The 24,742-nt window shown below is 65.4% G+C and overlaps 4 protein-coding genes and 1 non-coding gene across 7 annotated transcripts; 1 reads left to right on the top strand and 4 right to left on the bottom strand.

Annotated features, from left to right (window-relative positions):
* Positions 1–61: 61 nt before the first annotated feature.
* On the bottom strand, positions 62–2,261 carry CGREF1 (cell growth regulator with EF-hand domain 1). Its single transcript, XM_064411406.1, has 5 exons — positions 1,898–2,261; positions 1,157–1,228; positions 953–1,023; positions 751–872; positions 62–672 (listed from the first exon to the last, which is right to left on the bottom strand). Exons 1-5 carry the CDS (start codon positions 1,969–1,971, stop codon positions 196–198), a joined length of 816 nt encoding a protein of 271 aa, XP_064267476.1. The 5' UTR covers positions 1,972–2,261; the 3' UTR covers positions 62–195.
* A 606-nt stretch (positions 2,262–2,867) lies between these two features.
* On the bottom strand, positions 2,868–7,730 carry PREB (prolactin regulatory element binding). Of its 3 annotated transcripts, none has more exons than XM_064411404.1 (9): positions 7,549–7,730; positions 6,875–7,055; positions 5,741–5,952; positions 4,970–5,050; positions 4,772–4,899; positions 3,705–3,878; positions 3,564–3,636; positions 3,336–3,495; positions 2,868–3,244 (listed from the first exon to the last, which is right to left on the bottom strand). In XM_064411404.1, the coding sequence occupies exons 1-9, from the start codon at positions 7,681–7,683 to the stop codon at positions 3,150–3,152; spliced, it is 1,239 nt and encodes a 412-aa protein (XP_064267474.1). In that variant the 5' UTR covers positions 7,684–7,730; the 3' UTR covers positions 2,868–3,149. The 3 variants fall into 3 exon arrangements, with proteins under 3 accessions (XP_064267474.1, XP_064267472.1, XP_064267473.1); XM_064411402.1 differs by having other exon boundaries at positions 6,875–7,067; positions 7,549–7,729; XM_064411403.1 differs by having other exon boundaries at positions 4,772–4,896; positions 6,875–7,067; positions 7,549–7,729.
* An 821-nt stretch (positions 7,731–8,551) lies between these two features.
* Positions 8,552–14,090, bottom strand: SLC5A6 (solute carrier family 5 member 6). The gene is given in 17 exon segments (XM_064411396.1): positions 8,552–8,761; positions 8,763–8,830; positions 8,921–9,042; positions 9,107–9,210; positions 9,289–9,479; positions 9,592–9,678; positions 9,998–10,065; positions 10,157–10,269; positions 10,351–10,439; positions 10,505–10,634; positions 10,739–10,879; positions 11,039–11,193; positions 11,283–11,350; positions 11,428–11,479; positions 11,555–11,620; positions 11,743–12,173; positions 14,016–14,090. Coding segments are annotated over 16 exon segments (1,863 nt in total). The 5' UTR covers positions 12,073–12,173; positions 14,016–14,090; the 3' UTR covers positions 8,552–8,682.
* A 30-nt stretch (positions 14,091–14,120) lies between these two features.
* ATRAID (all-trans retinoic acid induced differentiation factor) lies at positions 14,121–16,805 on the top strand. Its single transcript, XM_064411397.1, has 7 exons — positions 14,121–14,372; positions 14,718–14,848; positions 15,113–15,184; positions 16,100–16,171; positions 16,233–16,354; positions 16,440–16,540; positions 16,626–16,805. Exons 1-7 carry the CDS (start codon positions 14,295–14,297, stop codon positions 16,728–16,730), a joined length of 681 nt encoding a protein of 226 aa, XP_064267467.1. The 5' UTR covers positions 14,121–14,294; the 3' UTR covers positions 16,731–16,805.
* Positions 16,806–17,644: 839 nt separating this feature from the next.
* On the bottom strand, positions 17,645–17,808 carry LOC135298280 (U1 spliceosomal RNA). Its single transcript, XR_010360279.1, has one exon. It is a non-coding gene; the product is annotated as a U1 spliceosomal RNA (small nuclear RNA).
* Between the last annotated feature and the right edge of the window lie 6,934 nt (positions 17,809–24,742).

Genomic DNA, 24,742 nt, shown 5'->3' with positions numbered 1-24,742 from the left:
GTCTTCTGGCTGGGGTCCCACTGCCCCGGGGATGCACTGACCACAGCCAAGTGACCAGCAGTGCCTCTATTTCTGCATCCAATGAGTTACAGAGGGGAGCACACCACCCCAGCCCTGCTTGGCCATCCCCTGCCCCTCTGTGCCCTGAGCAGGGCAGGGAGCAACCAGGGCATTGCATCCCAGAGCCCCCAGTGCCTACCCCTCCCCATGGTCCCTCCAGGCTGGGGCTGCCTGCTCCTCAGGGGCTTCAGCCTCACGGGCTTCCTCTTCCTCTGTGGCATCAGTACTGGGGGCTTTGGCCTCAGGAATTATTTCTGCTTCCAAGGCCTCAGCATTGGGAGATTCCACCTCAAGGGATTCCATCTTGGGGGCTCCATCCTCAAGGGCTCCAGTCTGGAGGTCTCCATCCTCAGGGGCTCCAGTCTGGGGGTCTCCAGCCTCAGTGGCTGCCTGTCCTGGGCTTTTCAACCCCAGGTCCTGCCTTGGCATCTCCGTGCCCCCGCCAGGCACAGCCCCAACCCCTGCCTGCTGCTCTAGTGGGGGCTGTTCTGGGGGACCCTTGTCCTGACCAGGCAAGAGCACCTCGGGGGGGTCCAGCAGCTCAGAGGGGTCCAGCAGCCCATCCCCATTCAGGTCCTGCCTTGCCAGAGCTTGGTCCACCAGTGCAGCCACCTAGGGAGGTAGGGAACAGGATAAGGGCTCGGCCCAGGGGCTCAGCGGGGCACGAGGAGCCATCCCTGTGGGACCCACCATGTCAGGGTCAGGCTGCCCCCCAGCCTGTGCCAGCACCGTGCCAAGTAACTGCAGCAGCTCCAGCCCATCCAGGCGCCTGCTCTGGTCGTGGTCGTGGAGCACGAAGAGGTAGAGCAGGGCTGTGGGGCATGGGGTGCTGTGGGGCGGGGTCCCTGGCCCCACCAGCCCCTCAGCCCCCATCTCACCCCGGTGGCCTTACCCTGCTCCCGTGTCATGGCCTCCACGTCCCGCTCCGGGGGCCCCAGGCTCTGCACGGCGCTCCTCAGCAGCCTGGGGGGAGCAGGGCTGGGGTGGGAAGCACTGTCCATGCCCCCCGCCCAGCCCTGTGCCCCCCAGCCCCACGCACAGCCCTGGCCGTGGTGGGGGTCCTGGTGCTGTGGGGGTCCCCAGGGCAGGGACTCACAGCAGTGCAGGCGACTCCGGGCTCAGCGGATCGGGGTACGGGTCCACGACTGCAGCCACGGGGGGCTCGGGCCTGGCCGAGGGACAGGGGTTGGTTCCTGTGCCCCTAGGGGGCTGCCCCCCCGCCTGACGCCCCCCACCACGGCCCCTGCCGATCCACGGGCCCCAGCCCTCACTGTGCAGCTTGGACCCCCGTGCTTCCCCTGCCACGGCCACCTTGCACTGCCCCCAAACCTTGCAGTGCCCCTGCACCTGTGCCCCTGGAAACACCACAGCTCTGCCTTCCCTTAACTGTGCCCCCCACGCTCTGCCTTCCCCTGTGTCCCCAAAGCTCTGCCTTCCCTTAACTGTGTCCCCAAAACTCTGCCATCCCTTAACTGTGTCCCCAAAGCTCTGCCTTCCTTTAACTGTCCCCCAAAGCTCTGCCTTCCTTTAACTCTGTCCCCCCAGCTCTGCCTTCCCTTAACAGTGTCCCCAAAACTCTGCCATCCCTTAACTGTATCCCCAAAGCTCTGCCTTCCCTTAACTGTGCCCCCAAAGATCTGCCTTCCTTTAACTGTCCCCCAAAGCTCTGCCTTCCTTTAACTGTGTCCCCACAGCTCTGCCTTCCCTTAACTGTGTCCCCAAAACTCTGCCTTCCCTTAACAGTGTCCCCCTGCCCTGTCCCCAGACCTGTGTCCCCCCTGCCCTGTCCCCAGACCTGTGTCCCCCCTGCCCTGTCCCCAGACCTGTGTCCCCGTACCTGTTGGAGCCGGCCCTTGGGGCACCCCACGCCGCCGGCCCCAGCAGCAGCAGCAGCAGCAGCAGCAGCGGCATCACCGGCGGCTCCCTCCTGCCGCGACCTCGGGCTGCGCGGGCCGGGAACACCGGGGTCGGGGCGGGCCCTGCCGGGGGTCGGGGGCACGGCCCGTGGGAACCCGGCGCGGGGGCTCCGGGAGCCGCCCCGGTGCCAGCACGGCGGGGACGGTGCGTGGGGACCGCGGAGCGCGTGGGGCCGGCCGGCGCTGCCCCCCCAGCGCAGCCCCGGCACCACTCACCCCGCACACCGAGCCGGTACCGCCGGTGCCCCCGGTACCACTCACCCCGCACACCGAGCCGGCACCGCCGGTACCACTCACCCCGCACACCGAGCCGGCACCGCCGGTGCCCCCGGTACCCAGTCACCCCGCACACCGCGCCGGTACTGCCGGTGCCCCCGGTACCACTCACCCCGCACACCGAGCCGATGCCCCGGTACCCACTCCCCCCCGGTACCCACGCACCCAGCCCCGTTCGCGTGTCCGTGCCGCCCGCCCCGCCCCGGGGCCACGTAGCCGGCACGCCTCGGCTCTGCCACCGCGGCCGGGAACGGCCCCGCCCGGCCCGGCCCTGCCCTGCCCTGCCCGGCCCGCGGGCAGCAGGGATTCAGCCGCACGCAGGTGCCCCGGGGCAGCGCCGGGGTAACCGGGGCCCGGGATGGGCTCGTGGTCGCAGCAGGCACGGGGCCACGGCGGTGGGTGAGACCCCCCGAGCCCCCCACGGTCCCGGGCCAGCCCAGCGTCACCGACCCCCGGGCCCCGCAGCAGCACGGGCGAGGGCCGGGGCCGGCCCGTGCCGGTACGCACGGCCCCGGGGGCTCCGGGCAGCCAGCCCCGTGCCCCCGACCGGCCCCGAGGGCACACCGGTCCCGGGGGCGATGCCCTGAGCCGCTCCCCCAGCACACGCGGACAGCACTGCCTTCATGCTCCAGTTTAATGGCAGCAGCAGGGCGGGGGGAGCGGGACCCCTCTCCTGGGGCGGGACACGGCCCTGTCCCGGGCCAGCCCTGCCCTGCTGCCAGCACGGTCCCACAGGGACGGGCCCTGCGGGCTCCCTGGACCCGCCTGCTCCCCGAGCGCCAGCGGGGACAGCGCGGCCAGGCTGGTCCCTCGTGTCCTTCACAGTCTGTGTGGGGGAGGAGGAGGAGGCTGGGGGGTCGCTCCTGGTGCCAGGGGGACCCTCCGGGGGCCGGGGGGCTACAGGAAGCCTGGGAAGGCGAGCTGCAGCAGCAAGATGGTGGCCACGATGAGCCCGGCACAGAGCAGCAGCAGCAGCCAGACAGGGAGGGAGCCTGTGGGACAGGGAGGGGTCAGAGCAGGCTGCAGCCCCCCCTGCGGAGCAGGAGCAGAGGGGCCCGGCCCCGGGAGCAGCCCCGGACGTACGGCGGGTGGGCAGCAGGTGCAGCTTGCAGCGGCTGTCCACGGCCACGCTGAGCAGGGCAGCCTCGTGGCCCCCCAGCAGCTCCCGCCCCGGCCGGCTCTCGGGGACGAAGGCCACGTCGGTCACCACGATGCCATGGGCCTCCTTCACGTAGTACAGCCTCTGGGGGCACACAGGAGGTGAGGGGCTGCGGGGGCCGGCGGCGCTGCCCCCAGCCCTGCCCGGCTCACCTGCAGCGAGAAGGCAATGTGGATGGCCACCGAGCCCGTCACTGTGCCCAGCCCCAGGAAGGTGCCCGAGTCGCTGCGGGGGGAGAGCGGTGAGCGGGGGCTGCCACGGCCCCCACCCCGTGCCCACCGGCCCCGGGCTACCTGATGGAGAGGCAGGAGACCACCTCGGAGCCGCAGGGCCGCGTCAGCAGCGGCAGGAAGCTCTTCCCGTCCCACTTGGTCAGGTAGCAGGGCGGGGGCCGGCGCTCCCGCTTGTGGGGCACCTGCACGGTGTAGAGCCGCAGGGCCCCGGCGCTGCCCTCCACGGCCCCAAACCTGCCAGGACAGGGCCACGGGGGGACGTGGGGTGCAGCCCCTCGCCGCCACCACTGCCCCAACCCAACCCCAACCCAGCCCCCTCCCCGCACAGCAGAGCCCAGGGGACAGAGCCCTTCCCACAGACCCAGCAGGAACAGTGACGGGGCAGGGCAGCAGGGCAGCAGGGCAGCAGGCAGGGGGGCCCCATTCCCAGCCCCAGCAGCCCCTCCCCGCCTCCTGCCCCGTGACCCAGCCCTGATGACCCACAGCCTAGCCCCACGCCCTGCCCTGTCCCCAGCCCCAGCAGCCCTCCCTGTCCCTCTGCCCAGTCCCAGTGCCTCAATGCCGGCCCTCTGCTCTGCCCCCAGCTCTGTCTGCAGCCCCCAGCCCCACCCCAGCCCTCTGCTCTGCCCCCAGCTCTGTCTGCAGCCCCCAGCCCCACCCCAGCCCTCTGCTCTGCCCCCAGCCCTGTGTGCAGCCCCCAGCCCTCTGATCTGCCCCCAGCTCTGTCTGCAGCCCCCAGCCCCACCCCAGCCCTCTGCTCTGCCCCAGGCTCCGTGTGCAGCCCCCAGCCCCACCCCAGCCCTCTGATCTGCCCCCAGCTCTGTGTGCAGCCCCCAGCCCTCTGCTCTGTCCCCAGCTCTGTGTGCAGCCCCCAGGCCCACCCCAGCCCTCTGCTCTGCCCCCAGCTCTGTGTGCAGCCCCCAGGCCCACCCCAGCCCTCTGCTCTGCCCCCAGCTCTGTGTGCAGCCCCCAGCCCCACCCCAGCCCTCTGCTCTGCCCCCAGCTCCGTGTGCAGCCCCCAGCCCTCTGCTCTGTCCCCAGCTCCGTGTGCAGCCCCCAGCCCCACCCCAGCCCTCTGCTCTGCCCCCAGCTCCGTGTGCAGCCCCCAGCCCCACCCCAGCCCTCACCGGCAGGCCTGGTAGCGATAGGCCTTGTCGGGGATGCCAGGCAGGTTCTCGTGCCAGCGCAGCCCTGTCACCAGCTGGTCCTGCTGCCACACGCAGCACTGGAAGTCCCTCCCCGCCGTCACCACCTGCTGCACACAGCATAGGGGTCTGAGGCCCCTCTCCTGCAGGGCAGGGAACCGGGGAGCCCCTGACACCCACCTTGTTGTCAGGGCCCAGCGCGATGTCCTCAATTTCCCCGTCGTGGGCTCTGAACTCCAACGTCTTCTTCATGCTGGGGAACTGCAGGGGCAGAGCTGGTGTGGGCACCGGGCAGGGCCAGGCCCTGCCATGGTCCCAGGCAGGTGTGGGGGAGCAGCGTTAGGTGAGCACAGGGTGCTCCCAGCTGTCCCTGCCCAACGCCTGATGCCATCAGCACAGCAATGGCTGCTCCTCCGTGTCTGCCCCAGCTCCCCGTGCCCACCCTGATCCCTGTGTCCACCCTGGCTCCCCATGCCTGCCCTTCAATTCTCTGTCCCTACATCCATTCCCCCCCATCCCCACATCCCCTCATGCCTGCCCTTCAATCCTCTGCTCCCACACCCAGTCCCTCATGTCCCCCCAGCTCCCCCTGCCCACCCCGGTGCTTGTGCCCACCCTGGCTCCCCATGCCTGCCCTTCAATCCTTTGTTCCCACATCCATTCCCTCACATCCCCCCAGCTCCCTGTGCCTGCCCTTCAATCCTCTGTGCCCACATCCACTCTCCCACATCCCCCCACACCTGCCCTTCAATCCTTTGTTCCCACATTCATCCTCCCACATCCCCACATCCCCCCGTGCCTGCCTTTCAATCCCCTGTCCCCACATCCACTTCCCTACAACCCCCAGCTCCCCACGCCTGCCCGTGCCTGCCGTGGCTCCCCAGCTGCCCGTGCCTGCCGTGGCTCCCCAGCTCCCCGTGCCCCCAGCCGTGTCCCGGTGCCCGTGCCCACCTCCCAGAGGCGCAGGAAGCCGTCGGCGCCGCCGGTGGCGAGCAGGGCGCCGTCGGCGCTGAAGCGCACAGCCTTCTGCAGGGCGTCGGGGCTGAAGTCGGTCCTCACGCGCTGCAGGCTCTCCACGCGCACCTCGCGGGCCCGGCCCGGCGCGGCCCCCGGCGCCCCCGAGCCGGCCCCGCGCCGCCGCCGCGCACCCCGCTCCGCGCTGCCTGCGGGGGACACGGCCGGCACGGGCTGGCATGGGGCTGGCATGGGGCTGGCACGGGGCTGGCATGGGCTGGCACGGGCTGCGGGGCGCTGCTCCTGCCCAGAGCACCCTGCAGCCCCACAGATCCCAGGCCCTGCCCCACGGCTCCCCACACCCTGCCCCGCGGCACCCAGGCCCTGCCCATGGCACCCATGGCTCCCCACACCCTGCCCCACAGCACCCAGGCTCCCCATGTCAGGCATTGCAGGGCTCGGGCAGGCACGAGGCAGTGGAGGGCTTCCATCCCCAGAGCTCCCCACGGCACCCCAGGCAGGCACTGGGGGGGCAGGGGGCTCCAGGACAGTGCCCAAACCCCAAACTTCACACGGCACCCCAGGCAGGCACAGGGGGCAGGTCCGTGACAGTGCTGGGGGGGTTCAGGGCAATGCCATCCCCAAGCCACACCCCAGCTCTCCCCCACTCCCTGCCCTCCACCGCCCAGGGCAGGCGCAGGGAAGGTCCAGGGTGGCCATGGGAGGTCCACAGCTGTACCCTGGCCCCAAAGCACCCCACAGCCCCCCACACTATGGCCACAGCATCCCAGGGTGGGGGGCACTGGGAGCCCCAGGGCAGTGTCCCTCCCCAAAGCTCACCACAGTACCCAGGGCAAGCACAGACAAGGGTCAGGATGGGCGGGCAGGGGTGCAAGGCAGTGCCCCATGCCCAAGCCACCCCGCAGACCCCACACCCTGCCCCACGGCACCCAGGGGAGGGAATTCAGGGCAGGCACGGGGGAGCTCCAGGGTGGGCACGGGGCTGTTCAGAGAGTGCCTTATCTCCACAACACCCCTCATCCCCCCACAGCACCCAGGGCGGGCGGGAGGGGACTCCAGGGCCCTCCCAAAGCCCAGCCCGGGGCCGAGTGCCGGCGCAGGGTGTCTCACCGTCCTTCCCGGCGCTGCCCGCAGCCTCGGGCTCCTGCAGGCTGAAGCGCAGGATGTGGCAGCTGTTGTCCTGCCCGGCGGCGATGACATCCCCGGCCAGCGCCATGGTCATGGTGGCGCGGGTCTCGGTGTCGTGGCAGTGCAGCAGCGAGGCGCTGAGCTGCCCGCCGATCTGCTCCAGCTGCAGGAAGTGCTGCGGGCCGGGGGGAGCGGTCACGGCCCCGCCGCGGGGCTGCCCGGGCACCGGGACCCCGGGCACCGGGACCCATGGGCACCGGGACCCCCGGCACCGGGACCCCAGGCACCGGGACCCCGGGACATCGGGACCCATGGGCACCGGGACCCATGGGCACCGGGACCCCTGGCACCGGGACCCCGGGCACCGGGACACCCGGGACATCGGGACCCCCGGGCACCGGGACACCGGGCACCGGGACCCATGGGCACCGGGACCCCGGGACACCGGGACCCCCGGCACCGGGACACCCCAGGCCCCGCCGTGTCAGACCCCCCTGAGCCCCTCACACCCCCCAGGCCCCGCCGTGTCAGACCCTCCCGGGCCCCTCACACCCCCCAGGCCCCGCCGTGTCACACCCCCCGCCACACCGGGCCCTCCCCGGGCCCCCCAGCCTGCCGCGCCCCGCTCCCCGCCGCCCCGTGCCCGCTCCCCGCACCACGCCATTGCGGATGCCGGTCTTGGCGGCGCCCCCGCCGCCGGCGGTGATGGCGAGCGGCCGCCGCGGGTGCAGGCGGACGGTGTAGAGCGGGAACGGCGCCCGGTACAGCTCGGCGGGCCGCCGGGGCGCCATGACACCGGCGTGACGTCACGCGCTGTTGCGTCACGCCCCGTTACCCGCGGGGGTGTGGCTAACCGGGGAGGGGGCGTGGCCTCGGGGTCACGTGGGACAGCGGGGACAGCCCGGTGCCGGTGACACGGACCGGGGGGACACGGACCGGGGGGACACGGACCGGGGGATCCTGGGGGACACGGGGACAGCCCGGTGCTGGGAACACGGACCGGGGGGACACGGGGACAGCCCGGTGGCGGGGACACGGACCGGGGGGACACGGGGGGACACGGGGACAGCCCGGTGGCGGGGACACGGACCGGGGGATCCGGGGGGACACGGACCGGGGATCCCGGGGGGACAGCCCGGTGCCAGGGGAAATGGCGGCTCCTGGGGGGCAGTACTGGGGGACCCCCAATACGTGGGGACACGGCGGTGCTGTGGCTCCACGGGGCCCCCAGTGACTGGAGAAATGGGGTCCCTGTGGGGGACGGTGGGAATACCCCAGCGTTTGGGGACACGGCAGTGTTGGTACCCTGTGGGCTCCTGGGGGGCACTGCAGACACCCCACTCACCGCCTGGGGTGACAGGGTCCTGGGGTACACAGGGACAGCCCCCTGGGGGTCCTGGGGTACACAGGGACAGCCCCCTGGGGTGGCAGGGTCCCGGGGTACAGCAGGGACAGCCCCCTGGGGGTCCAGGGGGTCCCGGGGTACAGCGGGGAGCTCCGTGGGACCCTGCAGGCCTGTGCTCCAGAACCGTTTATTGGGGAACACCAAACACGAGGGGGTGACGGGGCTGGGGGGCGCGGGGCACCCCGGGGCGGGGCAGCCCGGGCCCGGAGCGGTGTGTAAGGCACTGGCTGGGCCGGGGGCACCGCACAGCGCCCCGGCTGCAGAGGGGCACCGCTCCCGCGCCCCCCGCCGTGGTCCCAGAGCCCCCGGAGGGGCAGCCCGCCCACCCGCCCATCTCGGCACGCCTGAGGATGCCCCAGGCGGGTGTGGATCCCCGGCCAGGCCTTCAGAAGGAGGTTTCCTGCACGGCGTAGATGGGGGCACCGGCACTGCGGACGTAGCCCTGTCCCTCCTCCCCCTGCTCGGGGCCGGGGGGGGGACAGCCCGTTGGGCACCCCATGGCTCTTCTCTGCAGTGCCCGCGTGCCCGGCGGCCTGTGGGGACACAGCGGGCAGGGCAGGCACAGGGCAGGCAGCAGCGGGGTGCCCCCATGGCCCCCGGGGTGCTGGGAGCCTGTCCCTCACCTGGGCAGGGCCGGCTGCCCCGCAGCAGAGCCAGCGCCGGATTTTGGGGGGCAGGCAGCACAGCAGCCACGGCAGCACGGGGGAGATGGTGCGGGGGTCCAGGGCCGCCGGCGGCGTGGGGCCTGGGGGCGCAGGGTGTGAGAGGGGCGGGGGCAGCGCGGCGGCCCCCGCGCCCCCCACACTCACCGGTGAGCAGGCTGACCAGGACCCCCACCAGGATGACGGTGGTGGAGTTGTGGGCGCTGTACCACATGTAGGACAGGCTGTAGAAGCGCTGCAGCCCCGTGGGGCTGGGGGACACGGCGTCAGCAGGGGGTGCAGGGCACCTCACGCCCCGCACCCCCAGCCCCCGAGCCCCCCTCGCTCACCTCGGGGCGGGTGCCGACGTGCTGGGGGGCAGCAGCGTGGTGGCCAGGACGGCGCTGAGGTTGCCCACGGTGGGCAGTGCTGTGCTGTTGGCGGGGGACACCCCCTTGGCCCCCGCTGTGCTCTGCAGGAAGCTGCCGATGCCGATCCAGAAGGCCATGGCCAGCCCGGCCAGCAGCCCCACCACGGCTCCCTGTGGCGGGCATGGAGAAGGGCGCTGGTCCCCGTGCGGACTCGGGGTGCCCCACAGCTCCCCCACGCCCCCACTCGGGGCTGGGGGTGCCGGCCAGGTCGGGGACACTCACGGTGGGGTTGGCGCAGGGGAAGAACATGCCCAGGCAGAAGAGCCCCAGGAGCGGGCCCCCCACCATGCCGAAGATGCTGATGGCTGCCTGTGGGGACACGGCCTTCAGCACCAGCCCCGTGCCCTGGAGGGGCCGGGGCCGGGGTCCCCACCCCGTCTGGGGTGCCAGGGCCGGGGTCCCCACCCCGTCTGGGGTGCCAGGGCCGGGGTCCCCACCCCATCTGGGGTGCCAGGGCCGGGGTCCCCACCCCGTCTGGGGTGCCAGGGCCGGGGTCCCCACCCCGTCTGGGGTGCCAGGGCCGGGGTCCCCACCCCGTCTGGGGTGCCAGAGCCGGGGTCCCCACCCCATCTGGGGTGCCAGAGCCGGGGTCCCCACCCCGTCTGGGGTGCCACAGCCCCGTGCCTACCTGCAGCACGGGTCCCAGCATGGAGGACACGTATGCCATCCCCAGGCACAGCAGCCCGTAACCGAGAGCTGGGGAGGGGAGCGGGGTGTCACAGCAGTGCTGGGTACACCCTGCCATGCCAGCCCCGCAGCTGCCCCCCAGCCAGCCCCCGTTACTCACCCAGCAGCTTGGAGAGCAGCGTGGCCCGCGACTCCGACAGCCCGGGGAAGTGCGGCCGCACCAGGTCCTCCATGGTCACCGTGGCCAGCGAGTTGAAGGCGGAGGAGATGGTGCTGGGGAGGACAGGGAGCAGGAGGGGGCTCGGCCGGGACACCTGAGCACACCTGGGGACACCTGAGCCACCGCCCACTCACCTGAGGGCGCCGCTGAAGAGGCAGGCGACAAAGAGCCCGGGCAGCCCCGGCAGGTCCTGCAGCACGTCCATCACGAAGAACAGCACCAGCTGTGGCGGGAGGTCAGTGCGGGGCTGGGGGCGGCGGGGGGACACGGGAGGGGCTCTTAACCCACCTGGTCGGGGGAGGCAGGGCGCTGGCTGGGCGCCAGTGGGTGCTCCAGGTTGTAGACAAACATGACGAGGCCCGTGAGGCAGCTGAGGCACAGCACGATCTGCTGGCAGGGGAACACGGCGTAGCAGGAGCTGCGGGCGCCGCGGGGCTGTCAGACTCGGGGGGTGGCGGGGGGCCCGCGGGGGGTGGCGGGGGGCCCAGCCCAGGTGCGGGGGCCCAGCCCAGCCCCACTCACAGCTTGGCCTGGCGCTCGCTGCGGGCGCACAGGTAGCGCTGCACCTGCGCCTGGTTCACCCCGTACAGCGACAGCATCATGAACACGCCGCCCACCGACAGCGACCAGAAGGTGTGGCGCTCCAGGGGGTTGGGGTCCAGGCTGCGAGGAGAAGCAGGGGGCTCGTGGTGACCTCACCACGCCCCACGGGAAAGAGGGTACCAGGGGTGGCCCACACCGCCACTCCGGGGTCCCTCTCCCCCAGCCGGGGCTGCCCCAGGTGTCCCCAGGGCAGGACAGGGGTCCCGGGAGATGGCTCACTCGATGCCGGCGATCTTGCCCTGCTGCTCAGCCACGCGCCAGACACGGGCCATGCCCCCCACCCGCCAGGCGCCCACCACGATGACGGCGACCTGCCCTGCCAGCATCACCAGCGTCTGGAACACATCTGTCCAGATGACGGCCTTCAGGCCACCCTGGTGGGACACGGGACGCCCGTCAGCACAGGGTGACAGTGCCCACGTGGCAGGGCAGGGCACGGGCACCCGCGGCCGCAGGGACTCACCAGCGTGGTGTAGAGTGTGCAGACCAGCCCCATGGTCAGCACGGCGCTCCAGAGGTCAAAGCCTGTCACTGGAAGGGGCAGAGGACATTAACGGGGTGAGGGGCAGCAGCTCCCTGGCACAGCCCCACACCTGAGCTCACCATACCTGCGTTGAGGGCCAGAGCGGGGGCGTAGAGCACCACCCCCATGTAGATGACCTGCGGGGAGGGAGAGCAGTGCTGAGCCACGCCAGCCCCCAGAGCCTGCAGCCCCACAGCCCCGGCCCCACTCACCATCTGGAAGATGAAGGTGATGGTGCCAAAGACCCGCACGGTCTTGTTGAAGCGCAGCTCCAGGTACTGCGAGGAGAGAGGTCAGGGCACCTGACTGCAGGGTGCTCTGTGCTCCTCACAGCCCCCTCACCGTGTCCCCCCTGCCTTCTCCATGTCCCTCCCATGTCCCCCTGCCCTCCCGTGCCCACCTCATAGGTGCTGGTGATGCGCAGCCGGTAGAAGACGGGGATGAAGATGTGCGCGGGGATGAGCAGCCCCAGGAAATAGGAGCAGCCGAGGAACCAGTACTCGGTGCCAAAGCGAAAGATCTCAGCCGGCACGCCCAGGATGGCCACAGCTGACTGGAAGGAGGCCAGCAGGGACAGGGCCACGGGCAGGCAGCCCATGTCACGGTTGGCCAGCAGGAACTCCTGCACCGTGCGCTGCCGGTCGCCGCTCAGGGCGTAGAAGAGCCCGATGGCCGAGGAGAGCACCAGCAGCAGGGCGAAGATGCTGTAGTCGATGGCCGTGAACTCCATGGCGAGCGTGTCCCCGCGCCGCCCCGCCGCTGCCCCGCCGGCCTCATGGGCACACCTGAGCCCGGCAGCGCGTCCCGACCGGCCCGGCCCGGCCCCGGCAGCTGCGGGAGGGACGTGTCAGTGCTGCGGGGACCTTCGCTCGCTCTGCCTCAGCCTCAAGGACCCAGAGCGCGGAGAGCGGCCGTCCCTCCTCCTCCTCCTCCTCCTCCTCCTCCCTCTGGGCCGGGCTTGGCCCCCCCGGGCCACCCCACCTGCCCCGCTGAAGGAAACTGGAGAGTCTTCAAAGAGCACCAAGACAATGGCTGCAAAAACAGTCCCACCCGGGCCCCCCGCAGCACCGGCACCGCCAGGCCCGGCAGAACAGGCCAAGCTCAACAGAGCCGCCTCCGGTGCGGGACAGCCCGTCCCACCTGAGCCAAACCCAACACGACCACCCCCGGAGCTGAGCCCGCAGTGCCACTCCCACCCGAGCCCAGCCAGCCCGGCACGGCACAGCCCCGACAGAGCCGGCAGCGCCGGTCCCACCAGCGCCAGGGGCAGCCCAGCCCAGCCGCCCCAGCAGCCCAGGGCCCGTCAGAACCGCCCCAGCACGGAGGAACGGGCAGGGGGCAGCCTGGGCATGGGCATCAGCCAGGTGCAGCACACACCTGAGCATGCACCGGCCCTGGCACCCGGACCCGCTGACAGGGATCCCCCAGAGCCCCCTGTGCGCTGCCCCTGCCCTGGCTCCTGGGCAGCAGGAGGGGACAGCCGGGCACACTGCTGCCCCTGCCTGCCCCCGCTTCCAGGGGACACCCAGAGGACTGGGACTGCGGCACCTGGGAGCAGCAGGGCTGTGGCTGTGGGTACCCCCCTCCTGGCCTGGGAGGGGGTGCAGGCTGCGGGGGACCTTCTGTCCCACCATTGGGGGCACAGGGAGGGCAAATCTGGAGCAGGGGTGGCAGCCAGGGAGTGGCACAGTGCCCACCATGATCCCTGGAGGAATGCTTGCCTGGGGAATGCTTGGTGGGATTAGGCTGAGCCCCTCCTGGCAGCCCTGGCACAGCCTGCCTGGGCCTGCCCGCCGCAGGGCCGGGGGCAGCTGAGCTGGCACGGGGCTCTGCAGCTCGGCAGAGCCAGCAGCGTCTGGGAGGGGAATGGGGTGAGAGGGCAGTGTCTCTGCCACCACCAGCCCCGGCCTGTCCCTGACCAGGACAGGCTCCACGTGCAGCAGCTCATGGCCAGGGTCCAAGGTCACCCCCACGTTCCCCGGTGCAGACTAAACACCAGGGGAGGTTACAGCGCGTCCCCGGCGGGGACAGCCCAGCCCCAGCCTCCGGCACGGCCCCGGCCCAAGGCTCCCGCGCCCCAGACCCTCGGTGCCCCGGGCTCTGCTGCCCCCACACCCCACCCCCGGTGGTGCCAAGCTCTGCTGGCCCCCTCACCCCTCTGGGGGCTGCTGCCCCTCACCCAGGCGGCCCCAGAATGTGCCCCACAAAACCCAGCAGCCGCAGCCCCGGGTCCCGCTCTCCCGGCCCTGGGGCGTCCCTGTCCCTGTCCCTGCCGTGCCCAGCCTGCCTGCCCCGGTGCCCCGCTCCTCACGCTCCACAGCAGCCTTCCTCGTCACCCCGCGCACTCGGGGACCCCGCTGGAGCCGCCGCTGTCCCCGGTGTCCCCATCCCGGGGCTCTCAGGGGCTCCACTCGCCTTCCCCGCTGTCCCCGCTGTCCCCATCCCGGGGCTCTGCTCCCCTCTCCGGTGTTCCCGGTGCCCGCAGCCAGGGGCTCTGCTCCCCGTCCCCGGTGTCCCATCCCGGGGCTCTGCTCCCCGTCCCCGGTGTCCCCGTCCCGGGGCTCTGCTCCCCGTCCCCGGTGTCCCATCCCGGGAGCCGCGGCCGCGCTGCCCGCGGAGCGCGCGGTGCCGGTGCCGGTGCCGGCGGTGACCTTGCCCCGGTGCGACACTCACCGGCGGCGGCAGCACTCTCCCCATGTGCCGCCGCAGCCGGGGCGCGCCGGATGACGCCGGGGCCGGGCGGGGCCGCTCCGCCGCCGCTTCCGCCCGGCCGCCGCTGACGGCGTCACCGCGGCTCCGCTCCCGCTCCCGGTGCCGGTGCCCGTGCGGCCCCGCCGCGCCGCTCTCGGCCGGTCACCGCCCCCCGGTGTCCCTCCGGCTGGCCCGGGCCGTACCGGGAGGGGGAACGGGCGCGGAGCTGCCCCGGCCGCTCGGGGTGCCCGGTGGAGCGGGATGCGCGGGGCTGGCGGGGCCGCGCTGCTGCTGCTGCTGCCGCTGCTGCTGCTGCCCCGGGCCGCCCGCGGGGCCGCGGTGAGCCGCGGGGACGGGAACGGGCTCACGGGAACCGGGGGCTCCGGGGGCCACGGGGTGTCACGGGTCAGAGGAGCCGGGAGGTCAGGGGGTGCCCGGCTCGGGAGTGCCCGGCTCGGGAGGTCCCGGGGGAACCGAGGGTCGGTCAGTCCCCGGTCGGGGGTGTCCTGAGGTCGGGGGTGCCGGCTCGGAGGGAAGCCGTGGGTTGCCCCGAGGCCGGGGAGGTTCTCCTTCTCCGGGGAGCGGCGGTACCGCGGGTTCGGGTCACACTCGGGGGTGGCGGGACGCTCGGGAGGCGGGGGTGCCCGTGTGCCCGCGCTGCCCGTGCCCCCTCGCCCTCCCCAGGTGTGCGGGCTGTGCCCGGGGCCGCCGCGGAACGGCTCCCTCGTGTCCCGGTTCTGTGAGTCCCGGCGCGACACCGAGAGCGACGGGCGCTGCTGCCGGGAGCGGGGCGCGTCCCCGGGGCGGCTCCTGGGGTACGGGGGATGCACAGGCTGGGGGCGAATCGGGGGTGCTGGGGGGTCGGGGGCCACGTGAAGGGGGTGCTGGGGGGATGGAGGTGCCGGGATGGGTTTTGGGTCCACAGCGGTGCCAGGGGAATGGCGGGGCTGGGGAACGCCTGGCTGGAGCATCCTGGGCGGTGCGGGGGGCGCAGGTGGGTGCTGGGGGTCACAAAGGTGTCAGGGGCAGGGGTGGGGGACAGGCATGCTGCTGTGTCCCCAAGCACTGTCCCTTCCCAGGCTGGACCTGAGCAACTGCTCCCTGCACAGCGTTCCCCCGGGACTGGCCGAGGCCACCGCTGCCATCGTCCTGTGAGTCCCCTGGGCCCCCTCTGGCCCCTGCCAGGAGCTGGGCCGGGCTGGCAGAGGGGATTGGGGCAGGTTTGGGGGGACATTCCCATGGGCCGGGGCCAGCACAGCCGTGCCCTGCTGGTCCCAGGGCCACTGGCCGCTCCCTGCCCTCGTGGCTGTCAGTCCACAGGGTGTGACCAAACAGAAACCACCCCCAGTTTTGAACTGGGAGCCCTGGGACCTGTCTGTCCAGGCAGCCTCAGCCCTGTGCCCAGGGGAGCGGGGGACAGATCCTTCTGGAGCTGTCATGGTGTGCACTGTCACAGGACAGCCAGTGGGGGCCCGTGCTGGCAGGTGAGAGGAGCCACATGGTCACACCTTGGCTTTTGCCACAGTCCCACAGTGTCCTCATCCCGGGTTGGAGAGACAGGAGGCAGGGAGGAGCCACGTCCAGGGCACTGGCCGGGCTCAGGGCGAGGTGTCCAGATGAGCCCAGTGAGCCGTGGTGGCCCTCAGGGCACCGTGACACCTCAGCTCATCAGTGCTTTTGTTAATGACCAAGCTGCCCCTCACCGTGACACCTCAGCTCATCAGAGCTTTTGTTAATGACCAAGCTGCCCCTCACCATGGCACCTCAGCTCATCAGTGTTAATGACCAAGCTGCCCCTCACCGTGACACCTCAGCCCATCAGTGTTAATGACCAAGCTGCTCCTCACTGTGGCACCTCAGCTCATCAGAGTCTTTGTTAATGACCAAGCTGCCCCTCAGCAGCTCCGCAGACCTTTGAGCCCTGTCTGCAGGGCTGCACTGCCAGGGCTCGGGTGGGCAGGGGGTGGCAGGGCATGGGAACTGCCCGAGCTGCCCGAGGTGCCGGGGGTACCCCTGTGCTGCCAGGCCGGGGTGCCGCACGGGGCTGAAGGTCTGTGTGCTCGCAGGGACCTGACTGAGAACCCGCTGACAGCTCTGCCCGGTGGCTCCTTCCTGGGCTTCGTCCAGCTGCAGAGCCTGTGAGTGCCGGGGGGCCGGGGCTGGGGGTGGCGCGGGGCCCGTGCTGAGCTGTGTCCCCAGCGCGGTGCCGGCGGCGCTGCAGTGTCCGGGAGGGAGCGACGCCTGGCAGGACGTGACGGTGGACAGGAGCGCCCGGCTGTGCCAGGGACAGAGGGACCCCTGCAACAGCTCCGTGCCGCTCGGTATGGGGGGCACTGGGTGCGTGGGGCTGGCAGCGGGGTCTGGCCTGGCCCCTGAGCCCTGCTCTGCTCTGCCCTGCTGTGCCAGCCTGGCCGTGTCCTGAGAACTCTGCGTGTGCCCCCGACGGCCCCGGCCTCGTCCAGTGCCTCTGTGACAGCCCCTTCCACGGCTACAAGTGCCTGCGTGAGGTGAGAGCCTGCGGGACGCCCCTCGCCCGGGCTGGAGCAGCAGGGGCTGCGGGGGGCCGTGATGCTCACTCCTGGTCCCGGGCAGGGCGCCTTCCCCACGCTTCTCTTCGGAGGAATCCTGGGCGCTGCCACCGTGTCGCTGTCCCTGCTGCTGTGGGGCACCCAGCGGAGGAAGGCCAAGGCGCCCTGAGCAGGGCAGGGACCCTGCCTGGCTGGAGGCTCTGTGGCCAGGGGGCTCTGGGGGTCAATAAAGCTGCAGCTCCTCGCTGTGTGTCCGTCTGGGTCCTTCCCAGGGGAAGGGTGGGTGAGTGGTGGAACCCCTGGGATGGGGCCGTGCAAGCTCCCACTGTTACAGGTACATATTATAATACTGGCTTTTCGAAATAGTAAAGTGGGTTTGTCTGTGTAGGGTTAAAGTAACTTTGCAATAAAGATATAGTTTATGTTTCTACTGTTAATTAAGCTTAGACGTAATAGTGAAATAGCTGATGTCAGTGTGCTTGTGTTAAATGCCTGCTGGGATGGGATAAGATCCAATGAACACAGGATGGGGACACCTGCACAGACCTGCCAACTATCAGCACTCACCATCGGAAGGCAGCGTGGGCCAGCGCCCAGACTGGGAGTGATAAAGAGAAGGAGCCAAAACCGCAGCCAAGGAAAACACACTCTCTGAAAAGGCAGACCCGAGGAGGCACCGTGTAAAATAGTTCCTGGAATATGTAATCTAGTTTATGGATATGCAAAGATCTGATGCAATTAAAAGGTATTTAAAGAGCACCCCGAAGATAACAGCGTGGGCTTGGCTCAGTGCCGAGATGCACTCTATGGTCGTTGTCTTCTGTTGTCCTTTAACAAACGTTGGAAATTTTCACAGCAGAGTGAATGTGGTTTTCAGAAAACGCGCTGCGGCACGCTCGGGCCAAGGCGGGGATGAGCGGGAGCATCCACACCGGGAGCTGCCCGCAGCTGTGGGGTCACCGCCGGGGGGAACGGGGAACAACCGGGAGCCAAACCGGATCCGGCCGCTGGTAGAGTCAGAGGTGTGCTGGTCCCCACGAAAACAACCACTCCACATCTCACATCTGTCATTGACCACGAGACCAGGGGAGAGCGCGAACGCAGTCCCCCACTACCACAAATTATGCAGTCGAGTTTCCCGCATTTGGGGAAATCGCAGGGGTCAGCACACCCGGAGTGCAAGGGATGAGCCTCGCCCTGGGAAAACCACCTGCCTGATCATGGTGTCTCCCCTGCCAGGTAAGTATGCCTGCCCCGCCGCGCCGCCCCCGGGCCCCGCCCGCCGCACGCCTCGCCACCACACGGCCAGCGCCGCCCCGGCCCCGCTCCCGCCCGGCCCCGCGCCTCAGGCCCGGCCCGCACGGCCCGGCCCGCGCCAAGCCCGCGGACAAGCCAGGCCAGCGCGGGCCGGGCGCGGGACAGGCGCGGGACAGGCCCCGGCATGCCGCGCGGCGGGACATGATCTGCATAGACACGCCCACTGATCGGTACCGCACCGCCCCCTGCCCGCTGGGATTTGCATGACCACGCCCACTCCCCAAACCCCGCCTCGGGCCGCGCACTCGGGCAGCGCCCCCTGGCGGCGCGGCGGTGAGACCCCGCCCGGCCCGAGCGAGTCCGGAACCTCCCGAACGGAACCGGATCCGAACGAACCGGATCGGAACGAACCGGATCCGAACAGATCCCAATCCCGAACAGAACCGAATCCCGAACAGAACCGGACCCCCAGCTGTTATAAATTCGAAGCTTGACCAGGCCAATACTCAAGCAGCAATCAATTAATTAATTAATGTGGTAAAGTCTGAGCAATGCAGGCTGGGTACAGCGGGGGAATTTTCCCTCCAGCTGCACGCCGATAGTTGGGGCTCACAGGTATTTACAGGGGTGCTCATGAGCTTTCTCTGCAGTTTCCATTCCCAATTTTTACATCACAATTCTACACACGATTGTGATTTAGTTTTTCTCAGGATGTGTCCCAGAAAGGAGGATCCCCACATGGAGGGGTCCAGCTTCTGAAAGAAGGAAGAAGTCTCCCAGCTGGTGAGGCCCAGATTCCAGATGTGGGTTCACCTTTTAATTGCAAGGACTATAAATCTCCTAACAGTGATGTCCAGCTTCCCTTGGTGGAAACTATCAGTCCTGGAGTTGATGTTCATCTTCCTTTCTCAAGCTGCTTTTCACTGTTTTGTTAAGGCGTTGAGATAAGCACGTTTCCTTTTGATAGATTCTAAAGCTATAGTTCCAAAGATCCTTACTACAAGCAATATTCTAAAATTATACTTCAAAAGGTTGTTATTGTAAAACTCTTTAAGGCTCAGCTACAAGCAGAAAGTTCCTGTCAAACAGCAACATCCTTAAAGCTTTAATTCCAGTGCTCCTGAATCAACTGAAGACTTATAAAGGTTAATTGTTATTAATAAATTAATAAACAAAGGAAAGGTTCAAAGGCTTCTTCCATGCTTTCCTTCCCCAGTTATTTATAAGAATTCATTTTTACAGCTGTCCCACGGTCGGTTTCCACACATATCACAGTCACAGATAGACACGTGGCCTGCATGTACCTGACACGAAACACAGCTGGGGATTGCACAGAACGGAACCAGAGCCCGAAGGAACCGGGTCCTGAAAGGATCCTGATCCTGAACAGATCCTGAATGGATCCCAAAGGGAACCGGATCCTGATCCTGAACAGATCCTGGTCCTGAACAGATCCTGATCCTGAATGGATCCTGAAAGGAACCAGATCCCGAATAGATCCAGATCCCAAATGGATCCAGACCCCGAACAGAACCAGTTCCCGCACAGATCCAGGCCCAGCAGAGGCAGCAGGCACGGCGCTGTGTCACACTTTTTTGGGGGGAATTTTCTCCTCAAATCCCAATTTTTTTGGAATTTTCTCCCCAAAATCCCATTTTTTTCGGAATTTTCTCCCCAAAATTCCATTTTTTGGGGGAATTCTCTCCTCAAATCCCATTTTTTGGTCCCAAAATCCCATTTTGTCAGGAATTTTCTCCCCAAAATCCCATTTTTTCAGGAATTTTCTCCCTAAAATCCCATTTTTTTGGGGAATTCTCTCCTCAAATCCAATTTTTTGGTCCCAAAATCCCATTTTTTTTTTAATTTTCTCCCCAAAATCCCTTTTTTCTGGGGACTTTTTCCCCAAAATTCCCATTTTCCCTCCTGGTGATGTCGGGGGCACCACGAGCTCGTCCAGCAGCCCCCGAGGCGCTCCCTGACCTCGCGCTGGTTCCGCAGCCGCGGGTTCATGGCCCCGGCCGGGCCCTGCAGCGCCCGGATCTCCCAGCCCAGCGAGCTCTGGAACGAGCCCAGCCTCTCCTCCATGCGCTGGGGACATTTGGGGACACTCAGGGACAGTTGGGGAACAATTTGGGGTTTTTTTCCCTGGGTTTTAGGGCTTTTTTTGGCCATTTTTGGGCATTTCTATGGGATTTTTGGGTGATTTTTAGGGGATTTGGAGGCTCTTTTACTGGGTTTGGGGACACTTGGGGACATTTGGGGACAATTTAGGGACAATTTGGCGACATTTGGGGCTTTTCCCGGGGGTTTTAGGGCTTTTTGGGCCATTTTAGGGGTTTTTTGGCAATTTTAGGGCATTTTTAGGGGATTTTTTTGGTGGTTTTTAGGGGGCTTGGCAGCATTTTTAGGGGATTTTGTGGCTCTTTTAATGGGATTGGGGACACTGTGGGGACATTTAGGGACAATTTGGGAACAATTTGTGGTTTTTTCCCCGGGGTTTTAGGGTTTTTTTGGCTATTTTGGACTTTTTTTGGCCATTTTACAGCATTTTTGGGGATTTTTGTGGCTTTTTTAGCGGGTTCCTGAGTGTAGGGGGACTTTGGGGACCATTTAGGGACAATTTGGGGACACTTTTTGGGGACATTTTTGGGAGTTTTGGGGACAATTGCAGAGAATTTGCTGCCAAATTTTGCCATTTTTGTGCCAAATTTTGGGATTTTGGTGCCAGATTTTGAGGATTTCATCCCTGGGGACACCTTGGGGACACTTTGGGGACAATCCCGGGGGGTTTGGGGAGGTTTTGGGGTGGTTTGAGGGGATTTGGATGGAATTGTTGGAGTTTGGGGGGATTTGGGTGAAATTGTTGGAATTTTGGAGGGATTTGAGGGAATTTGGATAGAATTGCTGGAATCTGGCGGGGATTTGGGGGAATTTAGATGGAATTGTTGGAATTTTGGGGGGATTTGAGGTGGGAATTTGGGTGTATTTGTTGGAATTTTGGGGCTGACCCCTCATTTTCCCTCCCCAGCTCTGCGCCGTCGCCCCCCGGCTCCGCTGGCACCTGAAAAATTTGGGAAATCAAGAAAATTCAGCGGCGGAAAAAGCGGCGGGATGGGAACCGCTCCTGCCCAAGGAGCTGGGGTGAGAAACCCCAAAAATCCCAAAAAAACCCCCAAAATCCATCGGGAATGTCCCAAAATCCATCAGGAATGGCCCAAAAGGGGAAAAAGGGGAATTTTTTGGGGGAAAAAAAGGGAAAATTTGGGGGGAAAAAGGGATTTTTTTGGGGAAAAAGGAACTTTTGGGGAAAAAAATGGATTTTTTGGGGGGGAAAAATAATTTTTTTTGGGGAGAAAAAAGAGACATTTTGGGGGGAAAAAAAGATTTGTTTTGGGGAGTGTTAAGAGAGAATTTTGGGGAGGGAAAAGAGAAGAAAAATTTGGGGGGGATTTAAGGGAGTTTGGGGGGAAATAATTTTTTTGGGGAAAAAAAGGAATTTTTGGGGGTTAAAAAGGGGAATTTTTGGGGGGAAAAATGGAATTTTTGCAGAAAGATTAAATATTTTGTAGAAAAAAGGGGAATTTTGGGGAAAAGAATTTTTGGTGGAAAACAAGGTGAGTTTCTTGGCGGGTGTGAGAGTCTGTCTGAAACTTCCCTCGTTTTTTGCCTCTCGATCGTCATGAAAGCCAAGACCACCGGGGAAAGGGAAAGATCCTGTTCTGAAAATCCAGGTCTGTCTGGTCCACCGAGCCAGATTATTGCCTACGGGTGTGTTTGCTCAACTCATGGAACACTGCACCCGAGAAGGGGCAGTGTGCTCTCCTTCGCCTGCATCACCTAGCAACACTAGTGCAGGAATTTCTCCACCCTTCTGACTTGGCTGGACTTTCTCTCTGGAATGACCTTCCCAGAGGTCACCACTAAAAGACCCTCCATTCACTGTACATCAACCACCGTGACAGATGGACTGAGATGGGAGAGGGTTCTCCCTCAAGGACTGAGACATGCGACCCCTACATGGAAAATCTCCCCTCTTCTTCCCAAAAGGACTGAGACTGAAATCCCCACCGTAGGGTGAGGGAAGGCGTGCGTGGGGACCGGAGCAAGTTTTGCAAGCCACCACTGAACCGAGAAGACAATGGTTCCTGCCTATGACATCTGCTGCTGACGACGCCTGCTCCTGATGGACTACTGATGGACTCCTTGTACCCTTGATCAACAGACTATTTTGAAATGGGTCCCCTTCCCCCATTTCAAAAGGACTATAAAAAAGGTTAGAGCTGACTGATACCCTGGAGATCTCCCCTGACGTGAAGACGACAGGCCTCTTCGTCGATCGGACTTCGAGGGACTTTGTCATCCGCACGTCTGGTAGCTATACACCTCCTTGCCTTTCCTCTCTTCTTTTTCTTTTCCTTATTCTTTCCCTTCTCTTCATTCCCCTCCTCTCTAACGCATCTTTGCTACGGCTGTTTAATAAAAGTACATGTATTTTGATTTTACTGCAAATCCCCTTGTCGTGTCAGTTTTTGCACCCTGAGGTCAGTGAAGAAGAACCTTCACGAATCACGTCCTTAGGACGGATCGTGTCAGGGGGGAAAAGGGAATTTTTTTGGGGAAAAAGGTGAATTTGTGGGATTTTTGGCGGGTTCCTGGAGGCGGACCCGGGCCAGGACACGGTGAGGATCTCGCAGCGCGAAATCGCCGAGGCCGTGGACATTGCCAGCACCTCCAAGGTGGGCAAAAACGGGGCAAAAACCCGGAATTTGGGGAAAAATTGGGGATTTGGGGGGGAAAATGGGGGTTTGGGAGGAGAAAATGGGATTTTGGGAGACATTTTGAATTTTGTCCTCAGTAGGGATTGGGGACATGTGGGGGTTTCTTCCAGTCTCGATTTTGACATTTTTTAAAAAAATATTTATTTTGAAAATATTGATTTCATATTACTAATTCCAATTTAACAAAGGACCAATAATCAAGTTAAAATTATTTAAATTATCAAGTTAAAATTCTTTACTTATTCATCATAACTAATTTTAAATTTTTATCTAATTTTTAAAATTATTTATTTTAACATTATTAATTTTTTTTAATATTAATTTTTGTCTCAATCCCAGCTCGCTGCAACCCTGAGCCCTGGTGCAGATGGGAAAAAATACAAAATAATTATAAAATACTGAATAATTATAATAATTATAGTAATAATACAAAACACTTATAACGGTTACATTTTAATTATATTCCACCCGTAACACAAAATATTTCTCGAAAACGGGTCTGGTGTGAAAGCAGAACCCTTGAGACACTCCAAGTCAGAAACAGAATTAATTAGGAAAAGGACCCAAAATACATGCAAAAGAAAATGAAGATAAAAATAGAAACGGAAGCTGTCGGAATTCCGCATTTCAGCCGCAGCAAGAATTTAAAAATTGAAGCAACGTGGCACTTGCTGATTGCTCGGCCGCTGTCTGAAGTGAGCAGGGTGATGTGTGTTCCTTCTGGAATGCAGCCGGGAGCGGAAGCGGTGTGGAAATGGCGGGATGGAGCCTAAACCTGCTGGGACTGAGCCTAAACCCGCTGGGACTGAGCCTAAACCGCCTGGGATGGAGCCCAAACCCCCTGGGATGGAGCCTACACCCGCTGGGACTAAGCCTAAACCCGTTGGGATGGAGCCTGAACCCCTGGGGCTGAGCCTAAAGCCCCTGGGATGGAGCCTGAACCCCTAGGATGGAGCCTAAACCCGCTGGGACTGAGCCTAAACCCCCTGGGACTGAGCCTAAACCGCCTGGGGCTGAGCCTAAAGCCCTGGGATGGAGCCTGAACCCCTGGGATGGAGCCTAGAGCCGCTGGGACTGAGCCTAAACCCCTAGGACTGTGCCTAAACCCCTATGACTGTGCCTAAACCCCTAGGACTGACCCAAAGCGGGAGCTTTCCGTGGCAGAAGGGGAGATGCCTCGGCCCCACCTGTTTTTTCCCATTTTGTAGCTCAGCGGGCAGTGCCATGTGCGAGGACAGGGCAGGGGACACACGGTGGGGCAGGGGACCCGGACATGGGGAGGGCAGGGGACACACGGTGGGGCAGGGGACACACGGTGGGGCAGGGGGACACACGGTGGGGCAGAGGGGACACACGGTGGGGCAGGGGACACACGGTGGGGCAGGGGACACACGGCGGGGCAGAGGGGACACACGGTGGGGCAGGGGACACACGGTGGGGCAGGGGGACACACGGTGGGGCAGAGGGGACACACGGTGGGGCAGGGGACACACGGTGGGGCAGGGGACACACGGCGGGGCAGAGGGGACACACGGTGGGGCAGGGGACACACGGTGGGGCAGGGGACACACGGTGGGGCAGGAGACCCGGGAGCTGGCGGAGAGTGGCCGAGGGGACTGCAAGCAGGTGGCAAGGGCTACAAGGGGGTTGCACAAGGGACAGCAGAGGGGACAGAGGAATAGCAGGGGCTACGAGGGGGGTCGCAGAGGGAACGAGGGAGGGACAGAGGGGACAGCAGAGCTCTCCAGGGAGGGGATAAAGGGGACCCCGGGAGGGCACACGCATCCCTGGACACCACAAGTGCCACCAGGTCCCTGACACCTCCCCTGTCCCCTCTCCAGCTGCTGGAGCTGCTGGTGGCCGTGGTGGCTATCAGGCATGAGCTGGTGACCACCGTGGTGAGGCCAAACAGGGACGTGATGCTGGCCGTGTTCCAGAGGTCCCTGTGCTGGACCCTGAGGAGATTCACCTGGCACTTCTGGAGCACCCTGCGGCGCCGCGCCATCACCTTCCTGGGCCGGGCCCTGGCCAGCCGCGGGGCCACCCCTGGGATCACCTGGGCCAGTGCCTTGCAGGAGGTGCTGGTGGCCACCGTCAGGGAGAGCTGGGCCCGGGTGGCTGAGGAGGCCGCGTGTGGCAGAGCCGC

This window comes from Passer domesticus, chromosome 3 (assembly GCF_036417665.1).
Source record: "Passer domesticus isolate bPasDom1 chromosome 3, bPasDom1.hap1, whole genome shotgun sequence".
Classification (NCBI taxonomy): Eukaryota; Metazoa; Chordata; class Aves; order Passeriformes; family Passeridae; genus Passer; species Passer domesticus.
The sequence above is the reverse complement of the archived record's forward strand: the minus strand, read 5'-3'. Positions and strand labels throughout refer to the sequence as shown.